This window comes from Sinocyclocheilus rhinocerous, unplaced genomic scaffold (assembly GCF_001515625.1).
Source record: "Sinocyclocheilus rhinocerous isolate Xijiao unplaced genomic scaffold, SAMN03320098_v1.1 scaffold106, whole genome shotgun sequence".
Taxonomy (NCBI): Eukaryota; Metazoa; Chordata; class Actinopteri; order Cypriniformes; family Cyprinidae; genus Sinocyclocheilus; species Sinocyclocheilus rhinocerous.
The window spans coordinates 899,534-919,065 of record NW_015633181.1 but is presented as its reverse complement, the minus strand read 5'-3'; the positions used below and the strand labels follow the sequence as shown (position 1 = coordinate 919,065).

Sequence of the window (19,532 nt, the reverse complement as noted above, 5' to 3'; positions counted from 1 at the left end):
ATTTTATTTTATTATTATTATTTTTTTTTTTTTTCGAATTTAAGAGTTTTATTCGGTAAGGATGCATGAAATATAACAAAAGTGACAGTAAAGACATTTATAATGTTACAAAAGGTTTCTATAGATGAGACTCCTAAAGCAGCCGTGTGTCTGCAGCCCCTGAGTGACTCAAAGGAAACCCCAGCACTGATCCTCTAAGACAGAACAAACAGGAGGCAAGGAGGGAATAACAGAGGAATAAGAGCACCCCCTCCTCCTTCTGTTCACGCAGACCCTCGGCATGCTGGGCCCTACAAAGGCAGCCAGTCAGATCCATTCACAACAACTATAAATCAGCCAGCAGCAGCCAATAGGAACGAGACGACATTAACATCATCAGAACAGCAGATGGTGGATTCAGCTCGAGCTTTGAACACATATTTTAACAGACACTATTAAATGCACTGACATCATCAGAATCCACAAACAGCCTCATTTCATGCAGGATGGAAATGAGTCACATTATTGTGCCATTAATGTATATGTTCTAGTATTATTAAAGTGAAAATATATATACTTATTTGTAGGGATTTATATTAAGAACTGGTTTTTATTCAGAACCAACATTAAATCACTTAAAATAAATAAATAAAACAAATAAATGATTTCCACCAAATGATTTCCATGATGTTCGGTTTCATTAACGATTATACTGAGCTACTAAATCTACAGTACAAGATGATGCTTTTAGCTCAGTTCTGAGCTTGTAATCTAAATTCAGTAACTGTCTGTAATAATCCAATGAGAATCAAAAAACATTTTTATTGGAAAGTTACAGTGTGACCAAGTTTTATGGTCCTGAAAGACGTTTCTTATGTTCACCATGGCTGCATTTATAATCAAAATCACAGTAATAACTACTATTGTGAAGAATTATTACAATTTAAAATTTTTCTATTTTGATATTTCTTTAAATGTCGTTTATAATGTCAGTGTAACATGAACCTTCAGAAATCATTCTAATATCCTGATTTGCTGCTCAAGAAACATTATCAATGTAGAAAACAGTTATGCTGCTTCATGTTATTGTGAAAACGGTAATAATTAAGTTTTCAGCATTCTTTGTTGAAGTTCAAAGGAACAGCAATTATTAGAAAATATATATTTAAAAAAATTTACAATTCACTTTATTTTTCATCAATTTAATGCATCCTTGCTGAATAAAAGTATACATTTTTTTTAATAATAAAAACTTGCTGACCCCAAATGTTTGAACGATAGTGAATGTTATCAAAAAAGGGAGGAGGTTCCTCAAAAATACTATAGGAATCATTAAAGAACCAGATTTGTTCACTGCAATCTGAATTAGAATCATTACATTTCTTATAATTCAGATCCCTAATATCGAAATCGAAGCCAACTGACAAGAAGTGCAAAAGCTCCACGTACCTCGAGAAGCCCTTTCCACACACAGAACAGACGTAAGGTTTGTGGACGCCTCCGTCGTGTGAGCGCACGTGGTACGTCATGCGATCTTTCCTCTTAAAGCGCTGCTGGCATATAGGACACTCGAATGGTTTTTCGTCCGAGTGTGACAGCTTGTGACGGTTCAGATGGTAAACGTCCCGGAAGGCTTTCCCGCACATTTCACAGCCGTGGTTCTTCTTTACGGGTTTGGGTGGCTTTTTGGGGGCACTGTGTTGGGTCACATTGGACATGGACATCGGGGACATGATAGTAGAAGCGGAGGACGTTGAAGTGGTCGCCGTGGAAAGGATGCCAGCAATGGTTGAGATGTAGGCAGGGTTGCCTGTGGTCTCATGGGACATGGTGGAGATGAGTGGGACCATGGTGGGTGCTGCTTGTGCAGTTTTCTTGGGTCTGGGCATCATTTTGATGCCGGTGTGGCAGGACTCATGCCGGCGGAGGTGGTAGCTGTCACGGAAGGCCTTGTTGCAGTAGCCGCAGATGAATGGCGTCTTGCTCTTGTGCTCTTTCTTGATCACGGGCATTGGACCACCCCCTCCGGCATTCCCACCCCCTGTCCCGCTGGCTACGTTGTCCTTTAGGAGCTCGGCGGCGCTGACGGGGGGCTTGTGGTCCAGAGGAATGGGCATCACAGGCTTCTGGTCCTGCGGCTCAGAGTTCAGCAGTGGCAGCAGGCTGTTCGGGGCCACCTGGTGCTGGTGGTGAAGGGCTTCATTAGCCTGCTGGAAGGAGAAGACAGAACCGGGCAGAGGGGTTAAAAATGGTGATGCACAGGCAAAAAAAAAAAAAATTGACAATATTAACTAAAATTAAGGCTGATAGATGATATTATAAATTCTATAATATATAGAATTCAATATATAATGTATATTGAAACTCTGTGCTTAATAAAAATAATAAATAACAGAATAAAATACTAAATAAAATAAAAATATTAGAACAAGGAATGAGATAAGAAATGTTATGCAAATAATAAAAATAATAGAATAAAATACAAAAGAATTAATTCCTAACACATAAAATATCAGAATAACAAAATAAAAAACTAATATAAGAATAATAAAAATAAACTAAATAAAATGAAAATGATAGAATGAGAATAAAAAAAGAATACTAAATAAAATAGAATGAGATAAAATAATAAGATCAGAATAATAAAATAAAACATACACAAAAAATAATAATAATTGTAAAACCGTTAAAAATAAATAAAATAAAGTCATGTGTGATGGCAACCCCCTGCCCCAAAAAATAAATTCAGAGAAATATTATAATCCAAAACGGTTTTATTTGTTTACAAAAGCTTTAAGTATTTACGATATACATAGAGAATTTAACATGCTTTAAGTGCTATCAGGCAGCAAAAGATACATAACTTTAATATTTACATAACCTGAAAAAATCTTTAAATTATATAAAACAACTTTTATATAACTATTTGTAATAAAAAAATATAACAGAATTAAATAATAGATTACATATGAACACACAAGCACATATTTGCTTTTGCATCGGTTTACACTTTTATTTTACTTTTGGTAAACTCTGGGGCTCCAGTGCGTTTGAACAGAGATGAAAAACTCTGATCTCACTGATGTAGATGATAAAGTCCATCTTGCACAGAGTTTTTGTGTGTGTGTGTTCTGTTCCCATCAGCACTTCCGGCAGCCTGTGGGGTGACTAACGATGAGCAGAAGTTCAGGAATGAACACACACGCTCACGTTACATACATACAAACACACACTGGACTCGACAGCTGGCAGGACGAAGAGGCACTCCATTGAGAAATATCTCATTAAATCAAATGAGTCAAGTTTCCCCTCTTCAACCACAGAAAAGCATGCTGGGCTAATGACTGGATTCAGAATTCCTGATTCAGAATGATTCAGTGTTATCAAAAGTGTCATCTGGGCCCCAAACTAATGACACAGATTACGCTGTAGTCATGATCGAGCACATGCTGGCATGAACGCTGGGTACAGGGCAGAGGCTGTGCGCTCTGATTAACTGAACTCAAAAACAACGCCGGGCCGCCGAGGAATCTAAATCTGTCCAGCGTAAACCGATCTGCTGAGATGCTCCCGGTTCAACATGTGACTGCAAAATTAACCGTAACACAAGTGAGATGATTCAGCGGGTCAGAAACAAACTCGGCTAAACCTGTGAACGAGATGACAAGGACTTTACAGAGAAAACAAGAGCCATGCAGCACTTACACTACAGACAGTTGTGTTTAACGGACAGGAATATGAAAGATATTTATATTTAGAATTTGATAAGCAATATATTGGCTTATTTTAGATATCAAACTACATTAAAGTCCAGATCTCGTCTGTTTCAAATGTATTCAGCAAGGATGCATTAAATTGATCAAGTGACAGCAAAGACATTTATAATGTTATGAAAGATTCTATTTCAAATAAATTACTGTTCTTATTCATCAAAGAATCCTGAAAAATGTTTAATGGTTTTAACAAAAATATTAAGTAGCAAAACAGTTTTCAACATTGATAATTTTTTATAAACTGTTAAGAAAATCAGCATATTAGAATGATTTCTGAAAGATCATATGACACTGAAGACTGGAGTAATGTTCAGCTGTACCATCATACAGGAATAAATGTATTTATTTTACATTTTAAAATATATCAAAATAGAAAACCGTTATTTTAAATTGTAATAATATTTTACAATGTTACTGTTTTTACTGTACTTGTAATCAAATAAATGCAACCTTGGTGAGAATAAGAGACAAAAACATTTAAAAAAATTTTACAAGCCCCAAATTTCTGAACAGTAGATATAAATGGAAAAAAAAATACTTTCACAAATACAACAAAGAATAAAGAAATGGATTGACTTTCAAAGTCTGTATTTGTGCAAGCCAGATGTTGCCTCAGCAGTTTAAAAATGCATGACAATTTTATGATGACATTATTTAGTCGCCCAGAGTAAGATTTAGTCGCATATGCGAGTGATTTACTCGCAATGTAGAGGGTTGGATGTGGTTTTGTGACACAATGCTGACTTACTGTCCTACTACAACTCAAAAAGTGTATACTTTCCCATTGTGAGTGAATTATTTACTTTCAGAGCATAGAAGTATGTGAAATGGGATGCAGCCAGCTTGAACACACAGTGAAACCCACCTGGCAGGCCTGGAAACAGAGGTGGATGTTTGTCTGTTTGTTTACTGAGGCTTCTGGGAGGCTGGATGCACTCCTTTAGTCCTCTCTTACACACACAGATCAGCGTGAGGGATTTGTTTACACAGACAGGGGCAAAAGCTTACAGACACTCACTGCTAACCTACATCACAACCTACCCTGGCAGACACTGATCTCAGAGCCACAACAACAGGACAAATGAGAGGGAAAGAATATACAACGATCACAAACACATCAATTGCCAAATTGGGTCTTTGTGAACAAGTATGAAAGTTAAATCCAATGCATATGAACAGTCCTAACGAAGTGGTTCACCAAAAGGAATCCGACTTCTCAACCCTACCACAGCCTGAGGCGCTTAAAAGACCCGATAAAGTGCAGCAAACGCCCTGTTCACCCACTATTGATGTTCAATGGAGCATCTAAAACAGGCACAACCCCCACAAACCACAGAAACAGCCCCAAACCAGCTCGGTGAAAAACACACACAAAAAAAAACCTTACCCAACTGCACACAACTAATGAGCAAAACAAATCAGATGCAGATTTTAAACAAAGTCAGCGAAAGGTCAAAGGTGGCATTACTAGGGCTTGGCCCCTGAGAGAACAGCTTCTCCTGCCTTGATAAAACAACAAGGCCTGTCAATTCTCAGAGGCAAAGGAAACACAAGGATGGGTTCACTAATCATCCTACAAGCTAATTGATTAGTGAAGTGGACTAGTTAATTTATAAAAAATATTTTTCAACTTGCTAAAGAGGGTTTTAGCATGCTCAAAGTGACTGCGGATGCTAAAACCTGTGCAGTTGTTGTAAAACTGTTTTGCCTCTGAAATTTCAAAATGACTATAATAGTTTTGTGCTAAAAAGGTATTTTGATATTTAGCATGCTTATTTGATGAATATTTGGCTTGTAAAGCATTGCATTGCATGATGTATACACAGTATTTTACATATATTGTATATACTGAAAAAATGCCAGTATGTTTAAAGTCTTGTAGTAACTGTCTGGATGCTAAAACCTGAGCAGAAAAGTTGTCTCAAATTTGATTCGTTTTGTGCAAAAAAAAGAGTTCATGGTTTAGCAATTTTATATTTTGAATATGTGTCTTTCAAAGCACTGCATATTCAATATGGACAATGTTTGATTTTAAAAATCTGTAATTTTGCACATGCTTAATCAGGAGCAAGTGATGCCGTTGGTCTCTGCAGCAAAAAAAGGACACCGCAATTAAGATGCGCAATCTCCTGCAATCACGGAGAGGGCAGGGTTAAATACCTGACCTTTCCCATTCAGCGTCATCCATCCATCTCACAGGGCTGACCGCGACGCAGGCAGACGCAGGACAAGAGAAATGAACGCTTCTTTCTGCTCCTTATTTCATCTGCTCTATTGTGATGGACACAAATCGGAGCGGGGATGCCCTCACGGATCCGCAGGGGGTCTTTGTGCGGGAGTCTTCTCCGATTTGGTTCCTCTATTCATGAGGAGAACCGCATATCTACACACACACACACAACATGAAAATTTGATACCGGCATATCCCTAATCACGATACAGCAATTTTGTGATCATTTATATATTGCTAGACAATTCATAATGATACATCACAATATCTGTCTATGAAAACAAAATGCCTGTGAAAAGGTTAAGTGCAGGTTCTCTCTCTTCATTCAAGTCCAAACTGATAAAAATTCTGCAAAAATGAAAATTCTGTCATCATTTACTTACTCTCAAGTTGTTTTAAACCTGAATGAGTTTCTTTCTTCTGTTGAATAAATTTGGCATCAGTGCAAAAACACATATGATATAATCAAGGCTGTAATACAGTAACACATTGTAAATATAAGCCACATTTTAAGTCACTGTAAAAGAGCTGATATGATGTTAAAACCACACCTTTGGATAAATTGTGGTATAAATGGTATAACAGACTGATGTGTTGCCACAATTCATACCGTTTCTTGATATATAGCGGCATCATACCACCCCATCCTAACTGTGATGCTACATGAAATATTTGAGAGAATGTCCAAGCAAACATTTCCACTCTGATGAGTCAACTGAGGCACTGACTCCAAAAACATTCTCAGATGAGCAATGCTCACATCCCAGACGGTCGGACGTCAACACTTTCATTCATCATGACAATTTTATCTTCAGCACAAGTAAATATGAAAGTCTAAATCTGTTCTGAACACTAAAGGCAAGAAGCGGCTGGGCCCCGGAGATAATGGAGCAGGTCTGATGCGCGTCTAGTCTGTGCTGTGATCTGATCAACAAAGGAAGGATGTTTTATGAGTCAGTGACTCTTGAGTCACAAGCTCGGTGATAAATGGATTACGGGAATTCTACTTTCTCTAGGCTACACTAGGTCACTATGGGTCACAACGACCGACTAGCTGTCCAACAACCGATTCATGAAGTCAACTAGTTTATCAAAACCAACTTAAACCAGGTCAACTTTTAAAAAGTGCATCCCCAGACACCTGAATAACATGCCCAGTCATTAAACACCCACTGAAGTGATTCACCCTCAAACTAAAATTTACCATCAGGAGAGCTTCTGCAATCTCACCAAGTTCATGATTAAAGCCCAAAGTCGCCACTTTCACTATGATGCTCTATCGAGAAAGAAAGAAACTTTGTAAAACTTGTGTGGTGGCCTTAGATCAAACTTGTCTAATCTCACTTCCCGACGACTGACTGTGAAATGACTCAGACGTGCAGCACTTCAAGGGCAAAACAAGACCCCAAACATCTATTGCTTATGGAAATATGACATCTTGCACATCAATATCAGCTTTATTAGAGCAAGGGTTAATATGTAAAATTTTTTTTACATGTTTCCTAGGATCTTTTTAGTAGAGTCTAATATAGTGAAGTATGGGTCACAATGTTACACACACTATTACACAGGTAATAAACAAATATAAAAGAAGACATGCAAAGTAAAGAACAGTTAGGTAAACTCATCCATATGGCTCCACATGTGCTGAAAACAAAACATGTTCCCCAGAATAATTCATAGTAGTAGTACATACAGTAAAACTCTCACTGACATCAAAAGCTCTATGATCACAAGGCATGATAAATATGATCTTCAACAATATTAATATACATGCATCCAGCTGCAGAAAATCACACAGAGGGACCAGGTGCAATATGAACCAATGCATTTTGTAAAAGGTATAATGAAAAGCATAAAGTTAAACTAAAGCCTGAGGATAGAAGTGACTAAGCAAAAAGCAATCCAACTGAACACCTCATAAAGTGAGTTTAAATGTGAACAAGTCCTCAGGATCTGAGTCACTAGAGCAGCTTATTATTATTATTATTATTCTGATTCTTGCTGTCCCAAAGCTGATAGACAGATAGATAGACAGACAGATGGTTCCCAACCCTTTTGACTAATGGTTATCTATAACTTTTGTTGTAATAAATAAGTTGTTATAATTTTGCAATGTATGTAAAATTACATGTTACCATTTTATACATGATGTCACTCACAAAAATATTTCCACCCAATTAAAAATTTAAATATTTGTATTACTTAATTTTTTAAAAATATATATAGTCTATAGAGATTTCCATAACTTTTTCATAAATTGTTTTCTGTAACTTTTCCATGCCTGAAAAATCACAAATTAAAAAAAAGCTGATATTTCCAAATTTTCCACGACTATGGGAACCTTACACAGAGGTACAGACAGAGGCAGAGGTGGAGAAAAACATAAAGTGATAGAGCAACTGATGATGGACTGATCTACAGAGGGAGATAAAATGGAGAGATAGATGGAGATAGAGACAGAGGAACAAACAGAGAGACTGACAAAGTGAAATATCTATAAAGGAGTGAATGGGGAGATGAATGACCAGATAGAGATCTACAGAGGGAAAGATAAATGGAAGAGAGATGGAGATAGTGACCGGATAACAGAGAAATATAGCGGGATAGATGGAGTACAGACAGAGGGGTAAACAGGGGGACAGAAGGAAAGATCTACAGCAGGAGAGAGATAGAGTAAAATGATGTACACATGGCTACATCTATAGAGTCAGATAAGAGGGGTAAAGAGGGATATAGGGTTAAGTTAGATCTAACCTACAGAGATAGAGGGGTAAACACAGCGACTGAGTGTTACTACATCTATAGAGGGAGCGCAGCAGGGCGCCCGGGACTCGTCTACTATTGTTTTGCTCCAACTGCGCCTTTTCAAATATCTCTGTTGATAAAGCAGACTGAAGCAGGCAGGCCGGTAGCATGAGTGAGCAGCGCACGGACGGCGTGTGAATGTGCGTGTGTGTTTAAGAGAGAGAGTTTCTCACCTGGAATAAGTAAGAGCTCCAGCTCTGCTCCATCATCGCGTCTCACTCACAGAAACAAAGCGCTCAACATGGCAGAGCGAGACTTCCGCCACCCCGCGGAACGTACCACTCGCGGGAGGGGGGAATACAACAGCAGTCTGAATTATTTAATGAATAAGACACTATTCAGTTTTACAGTATGGTACATTATAAACATAATTACACATACTTTGTGGTACAAGACACTTTGTCCATGCGTTGAGAGTAAATCACATGACGTACTGAATTTAGTAATTTCCACAGCACCCCTGTTTTTCATCTCAATCTCGTCAGACTCTCGGGACGCTCCAAAAAACAGGAGTGAAGTTGATGAATAGCGTGGAACTGTCGCGAGACTGGTCATAACTCACTGCGCGAGACTGACTGCAGGATTTATCTGCATTTACGATTAGACATGCTCTATCTGTGTATGTACATGTAAAGTCTATTTCATACATTTAAATACAACATTATGCATATTAAGGCTTAATTTATCTGCCTAGTAATATTGGGGATTTTGATTAATTTAAAAGACATGAATCTTTTCACTAAAAAGATTCGTTCAGATTCGTTCATTGATTCATTCAGTGTCCCAGTCTGTAGGTTGCTCCAGTAGTGAATGATTCATTGAATTAACCGAATTGATGGAATCAAGCATCCTCAGCACGATGCTTTCGGTCATTCAGTTCATTCATGAACGAGATGTCCTAGTAGTAGTTCATTCGGTTTGTTCACAAACGAGATGCTCTGAGATGAGTCATTGCATGGAAGTTCATTGCATCGACTCGTTCGTTTAAAAGATTCGTTCAAAACACCGAAAGACCAGATGCAGCAAACCTACATGGGACAGAGTTGTGTGCCCCTTTTAACCTGATTTATTCCTATAAATCCCCCAGCAGACACACGAGAATGATTAGCTGAAGACGCAGAGACAGCCCGGTCTATTTTAGGATCGTTTTATAATTAAGAGAGCTAGTCCTGAACTGAATTAACTTAATAACCCGATTTATTATCAGCGGGGTGCCCTTCTAATAGGTCACAAAGAGATTAAAAGGTCATGCTTCATAAGACTGTTTTTCCAGTCGTATAATAGCATTTGCGTGGCTACCAAACATTAAACGTTAAATGCTAGAGGCATTTAATTAGGCTTTGAAGTGGCCAGTTTTGAGCACTTCGGTTTGGAACAACCCTTCAATATGGCGGCCATGATTGTTTTTACTCCGAAGTGCCCTTCGGAGGGCGATATATCCCGTTTGGAACGCACCGTGGGTCAGCGCCGCCACACGCTTGCGTCATGATACTGTCATAAACGCGCGTCCACAAGTGTGAAAATGTGGAATAAAGTCGTTATTTTTGTTTTCTTTGCGCAAAAAAGTATTCTCGTAGCTTCGTAACTTTACAATTGAACCACTGATGTCACACGGACTACTTTGTCGATCATCTTGGTACTTTTCTGGACCTTGAACATGGTAGTTACCTTGCTGTCTATGGGAGGGTCAGAGAGCCCTCAGATTTCATCAAAAATATCTTAAATTGTGTTCCGAAGATGAACGAAGATCTTACGGGTTTGGAACAACACGAGGGTGAGTAATTAATGACAGAATTTTCATTTTTGGGTGAACTAACCCTTTAAGTTAAGATTTCAGTCTTTCAATTTGTAATGTACATTAAATAATAAAAAATATAAATAAAAAATTAATTATTTTACTAAATATATTAATGACATCTTTTACTTTTAATACAGCTCCAATATTCTGGCATTCTTTGTGTTGAAGGTTTTAGAATAGGTTTTTATGGAAAAAAAAAAATTTCTGAGTGCAACAAAAAATTAAATAAAGTAGTATTAGGAGTGAAGAACTGTTTTGTGCAGAGAGCTGTTTGCCAACTGTTATATTTGACCAACTATGACACTGGGGTTGCATCAGGACCAGCTGATTAGTACAGTATGTTCTTGCGGTGAATTTGATATGAAATGTGATCATCATATAGGCCAGTTTAAAATCCTCTTCTTCCATAATGACCCTGTGGAGCACCTTTTAAATAGTTTATGTTTGGCACAAAATTGTCTAAAAACCTAAACATAGAAGGAAATACGTATAATGCTTGATCAGTCCAAGAAAGTGAGGTCAGGTGCAGAGAAACTGGCAAAATTGATTTGCTATGGCTATAAGCATGAGATAAGAAAGATTTACATTTTCTACCAAAACACCACAGCCAAGTCAGAACATATGATTTATAGACCTGTATTGGGTTGAGAAGCTTTGGTTCAATTAATGGTTTGGTTAAAGTTATTTTAAATATTTATGGATTTGATATTTTGTTTGATTTGACTGGACTTTAAATGGACACACTTTCTTATTTTAATGCAATTTTTGGCACTAAACCTTTTAAACATCTAAAACTTTGTGCTCAATCAGGTTCCAAGTCCAGAACAAGAGATGCCAATAAGAATGTAAGATAAATAAATCACAAATGTGCAACAGATGGGGATTTGGAAGATTATTGCGTAACTGGAGAATTATAAAAACATGCATAAAGAGGTGTAAGAAGTATTGTCACAGAGTTGGTCCAAAGGAGGGCGCTATGCCCATGCAAATGAAACTGAACCACCATCAATACAATATTGCGATTAAATTTGTGTACGCAAAATCAAGAACATGGTTAATTTGAAAAGACAATCATTTCTATTGAATATATTTTACATTTTTATTGCTTTTTTAATTTACAATATCAATAGTGTGCATACTCGTCTATTCTTGTCCTATTTATTCTTTTTCAGTATTATTATTATTTATTCCTATAGAGGGCTAATTGATTAATATCTGTTGCTATTATTCTTATAAAAATGATCGAATAATACAAATTATTATCTCAACCTGTATTTTATTTTATTTTTGTTTAATTGGTTGCTTTTTAAGCACTATACTGTGTTGCACATCAGACAAATATAATTTGATCTTAGTCAAAGTATCTCGACCTAAAACTCTCTAGGTTTCAATAGCTCTTAGTCATGCAAAAGGGATGAACTGATGTGTTCAACTTTTCTTGAGGGGATCATATCCAGCAGAGCTCAGTGATCCGGGAGCGCGCTCGTCCCACTGACCGTCAAACGCTCTAGACGCGTTTCCACAGGACCTGTGCTGCAGTTCAGTGCGCACCGGCAATCGCCAGACTATTTCAGCACCGTTTCAACTCTGAATACGTACTGGATCCGGGTGACTGCAGTGACCATCTGATCTGGATACAGACTAAGTTACAGGTAAGTTTGTTTATCTTTAGCGGCATTTATGTTTAGCTCACTGTACAGGTGAACAGTCTGTCTGTTTGCGTTGATGCGGAATAAATAGGCTTAGAGAAGCGCATTACGCGCACCAAAACATTCACCTTAAAGCCATGATATACTTGATCAAAAAATTACTGCATATAAATGCATGATTTGAGTATAGGGTCTAATACTGCATTAATGAGTATTATATTAAAAGCACAAAGAGTTTCATTTTTAAAAGCCTCGTAGATTTACATTAAGAGCTGAATCAGTAAAAGTTTCTGCCGGTAGTTTATCTATAGAGCTGAATTCAACTTTACATGACAGACATGATTCTGCAGGTGAGGTCAAGTGAATTCGTAGCATATTTATTGTTACACAGAAATTTAATTCGAAGAGGAAGCGTTCAGGGGGCGATGAGATGCGGAGTTTCAGGAAGTGATTCATTCTACTCGTTTTGTTCGGATAATCGTGAAAACTGATCGTTTTAACATCATCACTGATTTATGTCGCTGTGTCTTATATAATGTTTATGTCATTGTTGTGTACATTTTATAATTGTTGTCGATGATAAAAGCTGTACGGATCTCTTACCGATTTTTTGTACCTGTCAGGAAAGGTAAGAGCAGCCAATGAGATTGTGTTACGTCACACAGGGGTCTACCGTCACGTGTACACTTTCTTTACTCTTTACTCTTTCTTTAAGCTGTGTTAACCCATGAATTACTGAAATGACTGATGAACATTGTCCGGTGCACTATATTATTGTTTTCTTTATTATATTATAGACTATTATTTGGTCTGCTTTTAGCCATTATATCCAAAATGTACAACCTTTTATTTATATATATATTTTATATGTAATATTTATTTATAGTATATATAAATGTATACATTTTACATAAATACTATATATATATATATATATAAATTATTATTAATAGTCATAGTAATAATAATAATAATTTCAATTTATTTAATAACAATTACAAATTTTAAACCCCATGACTACTACAGCCATTGCAAAAAGGAGGAACATAAAAACGATGTGTTCTGTCAATCTGTTGTTTTAGAGGAGGGCTTCACCTGTAGCTGAGGTGCCCTTGGTGCTGGTCATGACTGAATGCCAACATTGATCTTTATGCTGTGAAGAGACCTACATCTGGTGGATTCTACATTTGGGCCCAACCATGTTCCACTTGATCAAGAAAGATAAAGACAAGGAGAAGGATGGAACAAAAAAGGAGAAGAAAGAGAAAAAAGAGCGAATGTCTCAAGCCGAACTGAAGAGTCTAGAGGAAATGAGTGTGAGGAGAGGTTTCTTTCATCTTCATCGAAGCAGCTCTAAACGAGAGGCGAAAGGAAAGCTGGAGATTTCCAGCCCCATTCCCATCAAGGTGGTCCGAAACACAGAGCTCAGCCTGACAGACGTGGACCTTAGGAAACTCTATACACAGAGTACCATAACACCCACGAGCTCCAGCGATGACATTAAGCTGGACCAAGACGTCCGCCGGTCATCCATCAAAGAACAGGCAGTCAAGTACGACTCCATGACAAAGCAAAATTCCCAAGTCGAACAAATCTTGAAGCGGTTTTCTTTTTCACAGAAGAGCAAAGAGGAAAGCCCTTCAGGGTCGACTGCACCATCAGCGCAGAACTCCACCATTCCCTCACCTCAGGTAGAGGTCAAGGTATTCAATCCCCCGCCTCTACATACACCTCACCATCCCACCAGCCCTGCAAAGATGGTCCAGGTCCCAGAGATAGTGGACCAAACATTCCCAGCTGACTTGCGCTTGCCTGCTGTGGCGCCTCCACAGATTCCTGTACCAAGAGAGTTGGAAATTCAGCGCCGCAACACGGGCGATTTTGGCTTTTCCCTTCGTCGCACCACCATGGTGGACCAGCGGCCCGATGGGTCGCTCTACCGAAAGGTGGTTCACTTTGCCGAGCCCGGCGCTGGGAATAAGGACCTGACACTGGGGCTGGTACCAGGCGACCGTCTGGTAGAGATCAACGGGAGGAACGTGGAAAGTAAAAGCAGGGATGAGATCGTGGAGATGATCAGGCAGTCTGGAGACACGGTACGTCTGAAGGTGCAGCCCATCATGGAGTTGAGCGAGCTGAGCCGCTGCTGGTTGAGGAACACCAGAGGCCCGTACCACGATGTTTACGAGGTGAGATACACAAGCTTATGTATCATGGTTGTGATGTGTTGAATCACACAAAGAAGACTTGCTCTTGAGCCAAGGAGCAAATGTGAGTGGCATGGGTTTGAGTCTGGTTTGCAAGCTCTTCTTCTTAACATAATTTTCTGTTGTCTCCCCACCATCCACTAGGCCAATAAAACCCATTGAAATTGTGTCACTTTAATCTGATAAATGGTGTGTGTTTTTTTCTTCGCTAAAAGTGCTTTTTGCTGTTTCTCAGGAAAACCAGTACAGTTTGAGGGTACATACTGTATGTTTCAGCAACTTTTCAGATGAAAGATCAGTTTCAGCCTTGAGGTATTCTGTGAATTCAGAGAAATATGAGTGTTTCTGTTGACATCTGAAAAAAGAACGTTGTGCAGAGAGCTGTTGATGATGTCAGCCGTTTCAGCGAGACAGCTCCGGGGGTTAATAACCTGTCTAATGCGTATTTGTCACTTTTACCCATAATCCATCTGCATTGTGTAGAGTCCCATTATGAAAGACAGTAGAGTCCCATCTGAGTGGAACAAATGGCAAAAAAGCAGAAAAAGTCCATATTGTTATCTAATACACTGTTAAATGGAGAAGTTCTGAGTCAGAAAGTGTCTTTTATTTGTTCACTGAATGTTTCGTGATATTTACCCTATATAATTTCAAACAATAAAGCATGGCGCTAGCAACGCCAATGGCATGGGTTCGATTCCATGCATGAACTGATAAAATGTATACTTTCAATGCAGTGTAAGTCGCTTTGGATAAAAGCATCTGTGAAATGCATAAATATAGAATTTGGATGTAGATATGGATTGGAAACTATTCCTGAAGGTCTAATCATATCTTCTGGGATCTTTGTTTCAATGTTTGCAGCAGAATTAGAGACTTGTCTGCTCTCTTGGCTTTGCTGTATTCCCCAGTTGTTCTCTGACATATTTTCATCTCTGTATCCTGGTACAGCTGAGCGAACGGCCCCATTTCTGAATGTGGGCGAATCTGTTGGCCTGACAGCACTTATAGTATATTTTAGTCTTATGTCGTAAAGCATTGATGGGTCTTTTGATAACAGAGAGGAAAACACTGAAAGCGAACATTTCTGTGATTTTTTGTTGTTGTCAGTCTGAAGGTCAGGTGAAAGCAGATGTGATGTCAGTTGTGTCTGTTTCTGTAATAATCTGTCATCATGATTCGTCAGATATTTCATGTCAGTTGCACTCATCTCAAGACAAAAAATGTCACAAGTTCAAAGTCACGTAGGAAGTCACAGTGGTTACTTTTCCCCATTATTATTAGATGCTTGATGTTTATGCATAAATAGTACAAATCTTGAGTTCAGTTGCCTTAAATAATAATGTGTGCATATGTCAATTTTTGTTAAATCCTTAAAATGTGATATAAAGTTTTTGTATTATTTAAACGATTAGGAAAATACTTTTTTCTACACATTTTTATTCAGAACTGAATCTGTGCCTTGCATTCTCTTGTAAGTTATTTTTAGTAATAAGTAATTTGACAAACTAATCTATAATTATGACGTTATTTTGACTAATGATGACATCATTTTCAACTTATTCTAGTAGGTTGAATGTCACAGAAGATCCGGGACATATTTTTAAAGAAACGTCTTATTTTTTTCCAACATATTTTCAATGTGCCAGCATAAGGTTTTGCAAACAATTTAAACAAATTGAGAAAAAATGACAAATACAAATACTTTGTTTAGGCTGACGTCCAAACTCTGATATATTCATTTGATCTGGCTCAGCACGAAACCAGAGCTAAGAAGAGATTAAAGTGCATTGAGTGATTTATTTGTGATGTGTAGAATAACGTGGGGGAGGTCAAATATAGAATACTGTGTTTCTGTACTGTCATATTTGCTCTTTTGAACATTAAGAGGTTTATCCTAGTGCAGCTGAGAGCATCTGGCCAGCTCTTCACACAAACAGCGTTTCATCTAATGGAGTGAAAACAGGAAGAAACAGGTGTTTGAAGAGAATGTTTTGGTCAAGCTAATCAAATGTGGTGGCGTGGATCACACGAGTCAGCAATGGCCCCTGCTGAACCCGTTGCCATGTTGGTTTGCTTGTGTTTGGATAGGAATGTGTGTGGAGAGAACTCGGCCCTTTGCATGCCTTCTGCTAATGGATAACCAGTGAAATCTCTGTGTCAAAGTCTGAGTGTTATTTTAGTACACCATCAATTTTAAAGTATGTCAGACCATTAGAAATGTTTTATAGCCAACCCAGTGTAAAAAATACATAAATAAGTATATAATTTAATCAATAAGAAATAGCAATATTTCTTGGGAAACTTTCTAATAACTTTCATTAGAAACATTAACATGATTGCATTACATAATTAACATTAAATATCTGGATGGACCCCCTTTATATGTAAATCCCTTGTTGATAACTGTGGGCCTACATCTATTGAACCTTGTTTCCGCCGGGATAAAAAAATACAAAAGATTGTGACTTTTAATCTCATAATTCAGACTTTTTTCTTTTTTTTTTTTTACAGTTGTAATGTAAACTCTGAACCAAGTGATATGAACTCAGAAATGTGAAATATAAACCTTTAGTTTATATATTTTATATATATAGTTTTTAGCTCACAATTCTGAGTTTATATCTCGAAATTCTAACTTTTTCCTCAGAATTGCAGGGAAAATTGTGAGATAAAAAGATGCAAATACTTTACATTTTAAGTCTTTTTTTATGCGTTGGTGGAAACGGGCTCTCATATAGATCCTAATAGTTGCCTATATACATAGACATTTATGCAATCTAGATGCCTCTGGGCAAATTTGCCCCAATAATGCTGAAAAACCAGAGCACATCAATCAGAGGAGATGCTAAGAATCTAGGACATTCAAGTTATGTTGACCAGGTTTTCTCCTAGTTCCTGTTACCAAATACCAGTAACTCACAATATTAATTTTTATGAAAATGATACAAAACGCTCATACCGTCCATTCCAAATGGTGATGTTATCAGTAAATGTCAAATCAGCTGCTGTAATAAACTGCACCCTTTGTGATAAAGTGGCCAGTCTCAGTCAGCCTGCAGGGGGCAGGAGTCCCACCGGAGTTTTTACTGGCCCACTTTAAACCAAATACAGAAAAAGACATGGCACATTTGGGATTGGCCTAGAAGCGGTTATTCTATATAAAGACTGTGATTCAGAAATCTAGACTATGTCACTGTGGAGAGCTGCATGGTGATATTGCTTGTTGCAACTTAAATCTAGTCAAATGTAGACAGTTGCACACTTTTTATTTGTTGTTCAGTGCAAAAAGTTTTTCCACCTGCTTCTAACCACTTGCAATTAAATTGCAGAGGCTAAATTAACCAGAGGCTAAATGTCTTGTAATAGTGCTGCGGTCATTGTCGGTCTTAAAGATGCCTTTCTATGCAAATTATTATCAGTATAGATGATTTACTCACAAAAACTTTTTTTTTTGCCTGGTGCAACTAGCTTGACCTTTTTGAAAAGGAAAAATACAGCAAAGCCTTTGTTCCCGTTCACACCGTTACCTGATATGCAGTTCCTTTGAATTAGATGCTAAAATAGTGCAGACAGCATGTGCAAATAAACAAAACCACAGTGTTATTTTAGTATTACACTATTATAGTAATTATTAATATTTGTTATATTTATCCAAATTTTAATTAGCTTTTATTTTTTAAAAGTTTTAGTTCTTTTTTACTTTTGTCATTGTATTAGTTTATTTTATTTTATTTTTTTCTTTTCAGTTTTAGTAAATTTAGGACTTCAGTTTATTTCAGTTAGTTTCCAAGGCAACATTTCAAATATTAGTTTAAGCTTTGATTAAAGCTTTAATTAAAGTTAAGCTTTAATTTTGCCTTCATCTTTATTTCAATAACAAAAAGTCCCTGGGCACAAATCACTCGTAGTGAGTTCCCTCCAGAACTGAAATGGAAGGCAGATACTCTTATGTCATGCAGCATGTGTGGCTTTATGCCAGTAGAATGTCAGGTATTTGTTCAATCATGGTGTGTCTGTGAATGTGACAGGAAACGCTTGTGATTTTGTTTGACAGGTTTGATTGTTTGCATTGATAGTTACCAGACAGACAGGTTTCAGCTGCATTACTGTAGCCTGAAGAACTATACTTAAACACACACGATCTCCTCACACCCGCTCCAGCTCTCTTAGCTGAAGGATTGGCCTCTGAATGAATGAATCAACTCTAATCAGCATTTTGTGTGTGACTGCTGAATCTGTTGGGAAATCTGAACCCACAAATGTATTTAGGGATTTATGACTGAGAGTTATGAACATGTTTAGAAAAGGTATTCCTTGCTCTTTTGAAGTACAAGTGTTCAATGTACTATGTAGGCATTCTTTAAAGTTTACAATGCAATGCTTGCTAACCTAAAACCACCCACGCTTGTATATCAACACCTGTTCAGTATTCAGAGACTTGGCCTGATGGACAACAATGTGAACAATGCTGATGCGCAAAGGTTAGTCAGCCATAACCGAGATGATTGACACGTACAGTACGTGTAGTCTTAAAAGTGCACTTAGTAAATTTTGTTTATATTATGCTGGTTAATATTTTGGTTACAGCAATGCACTATTGGCAATAAGCTATGATTAATTTATTCAGTGCTCAGAAGTGTTTGAAAAAATAGTTTTAAAGAAGGAAATCAATACTTTTATTTAGCAAAGAAACAATAAATTGATCTAAAGTGCCTGTAAATATATATATATATATATATATATATATGTATTTTTTTTTTAATGCTTTTCTTTTGAACTTTTATATTTATATTTTATATTTATAAAGTATCACAGTTTCTACAAAAATATAAATCAGCACAACTGTTTTCAATATTAATAATAAAAAGAAGTGATAAGAAAGGATCATGTGACACTAAAGACTGGAGTAATTATGCTGAAAATTCAGCTTTGCATCACAGGAATAAATTACATTTTAAAATATAGTAAAATAGAAAACAGTTATTTTGAATTGTTATAATATTTCACAATATTACTGCTTATACTGTTTTTAATGGGGTACGAATAAAACACTTTAAAAAACAAAATATCTTACAGACCCAAAAC

The 19,532-nt window shown here is 37.2% G+C and overlaps 2 protein-coding genes across 4 annotated transcripts in view; one reads left to right on the top strand and one right to left on the bottom strand.

Moving 5' to 3' along the window:
- The window catches only part of LOC107743410 (vascular endothelial zinc finger 1-like), a 13,473-nt gene extending 4,451 nt beyond the window's left edge, over positions 1-9,022 (bottom strand). For all 3 annotated transcript variants that reach the window (XM_016556627.1, XM_016556628.1, XM_016556629.1), the window contains exons 1-2: positions 8,964-9,022; positions 1,429-2,189 (exon numbers count right to left, since the gene is read on the bottom strand). In XM_016556627.1, the coding sequence (XP_016412113.1) occupies positions 1,429-2,189; positions 8,964-8,999 (797 nt within the window). In that variant the 5' untranslated portion in view covers positions 9,000-9,022. The remainder of the gene's footprint in view (positions 1-1,428; positions 2,190-8,963) is intronic.
- A 4,302-nt stretch (positions 9,023-13,324) lies between these two features.
- The window catches only part of LOC107743461 (unconventional myosin-XVIIIa-like), a 47,854-nt gene continuing 41,646 nt past the window's right edge, over positions 13,325-19,532 (top strand). The window contains exon 1 of the mRNA XM_016556681.1: positions 13,325-14,426. Coding sequence (XP_016412167.1) covers positions 13,437-14,426 — 990 coding nt within the window. The 5' untranslated portion in view covers positions 13,325-13,436. The remainder of the gene's footprint in view (positions 14,427-19,532) is intronic.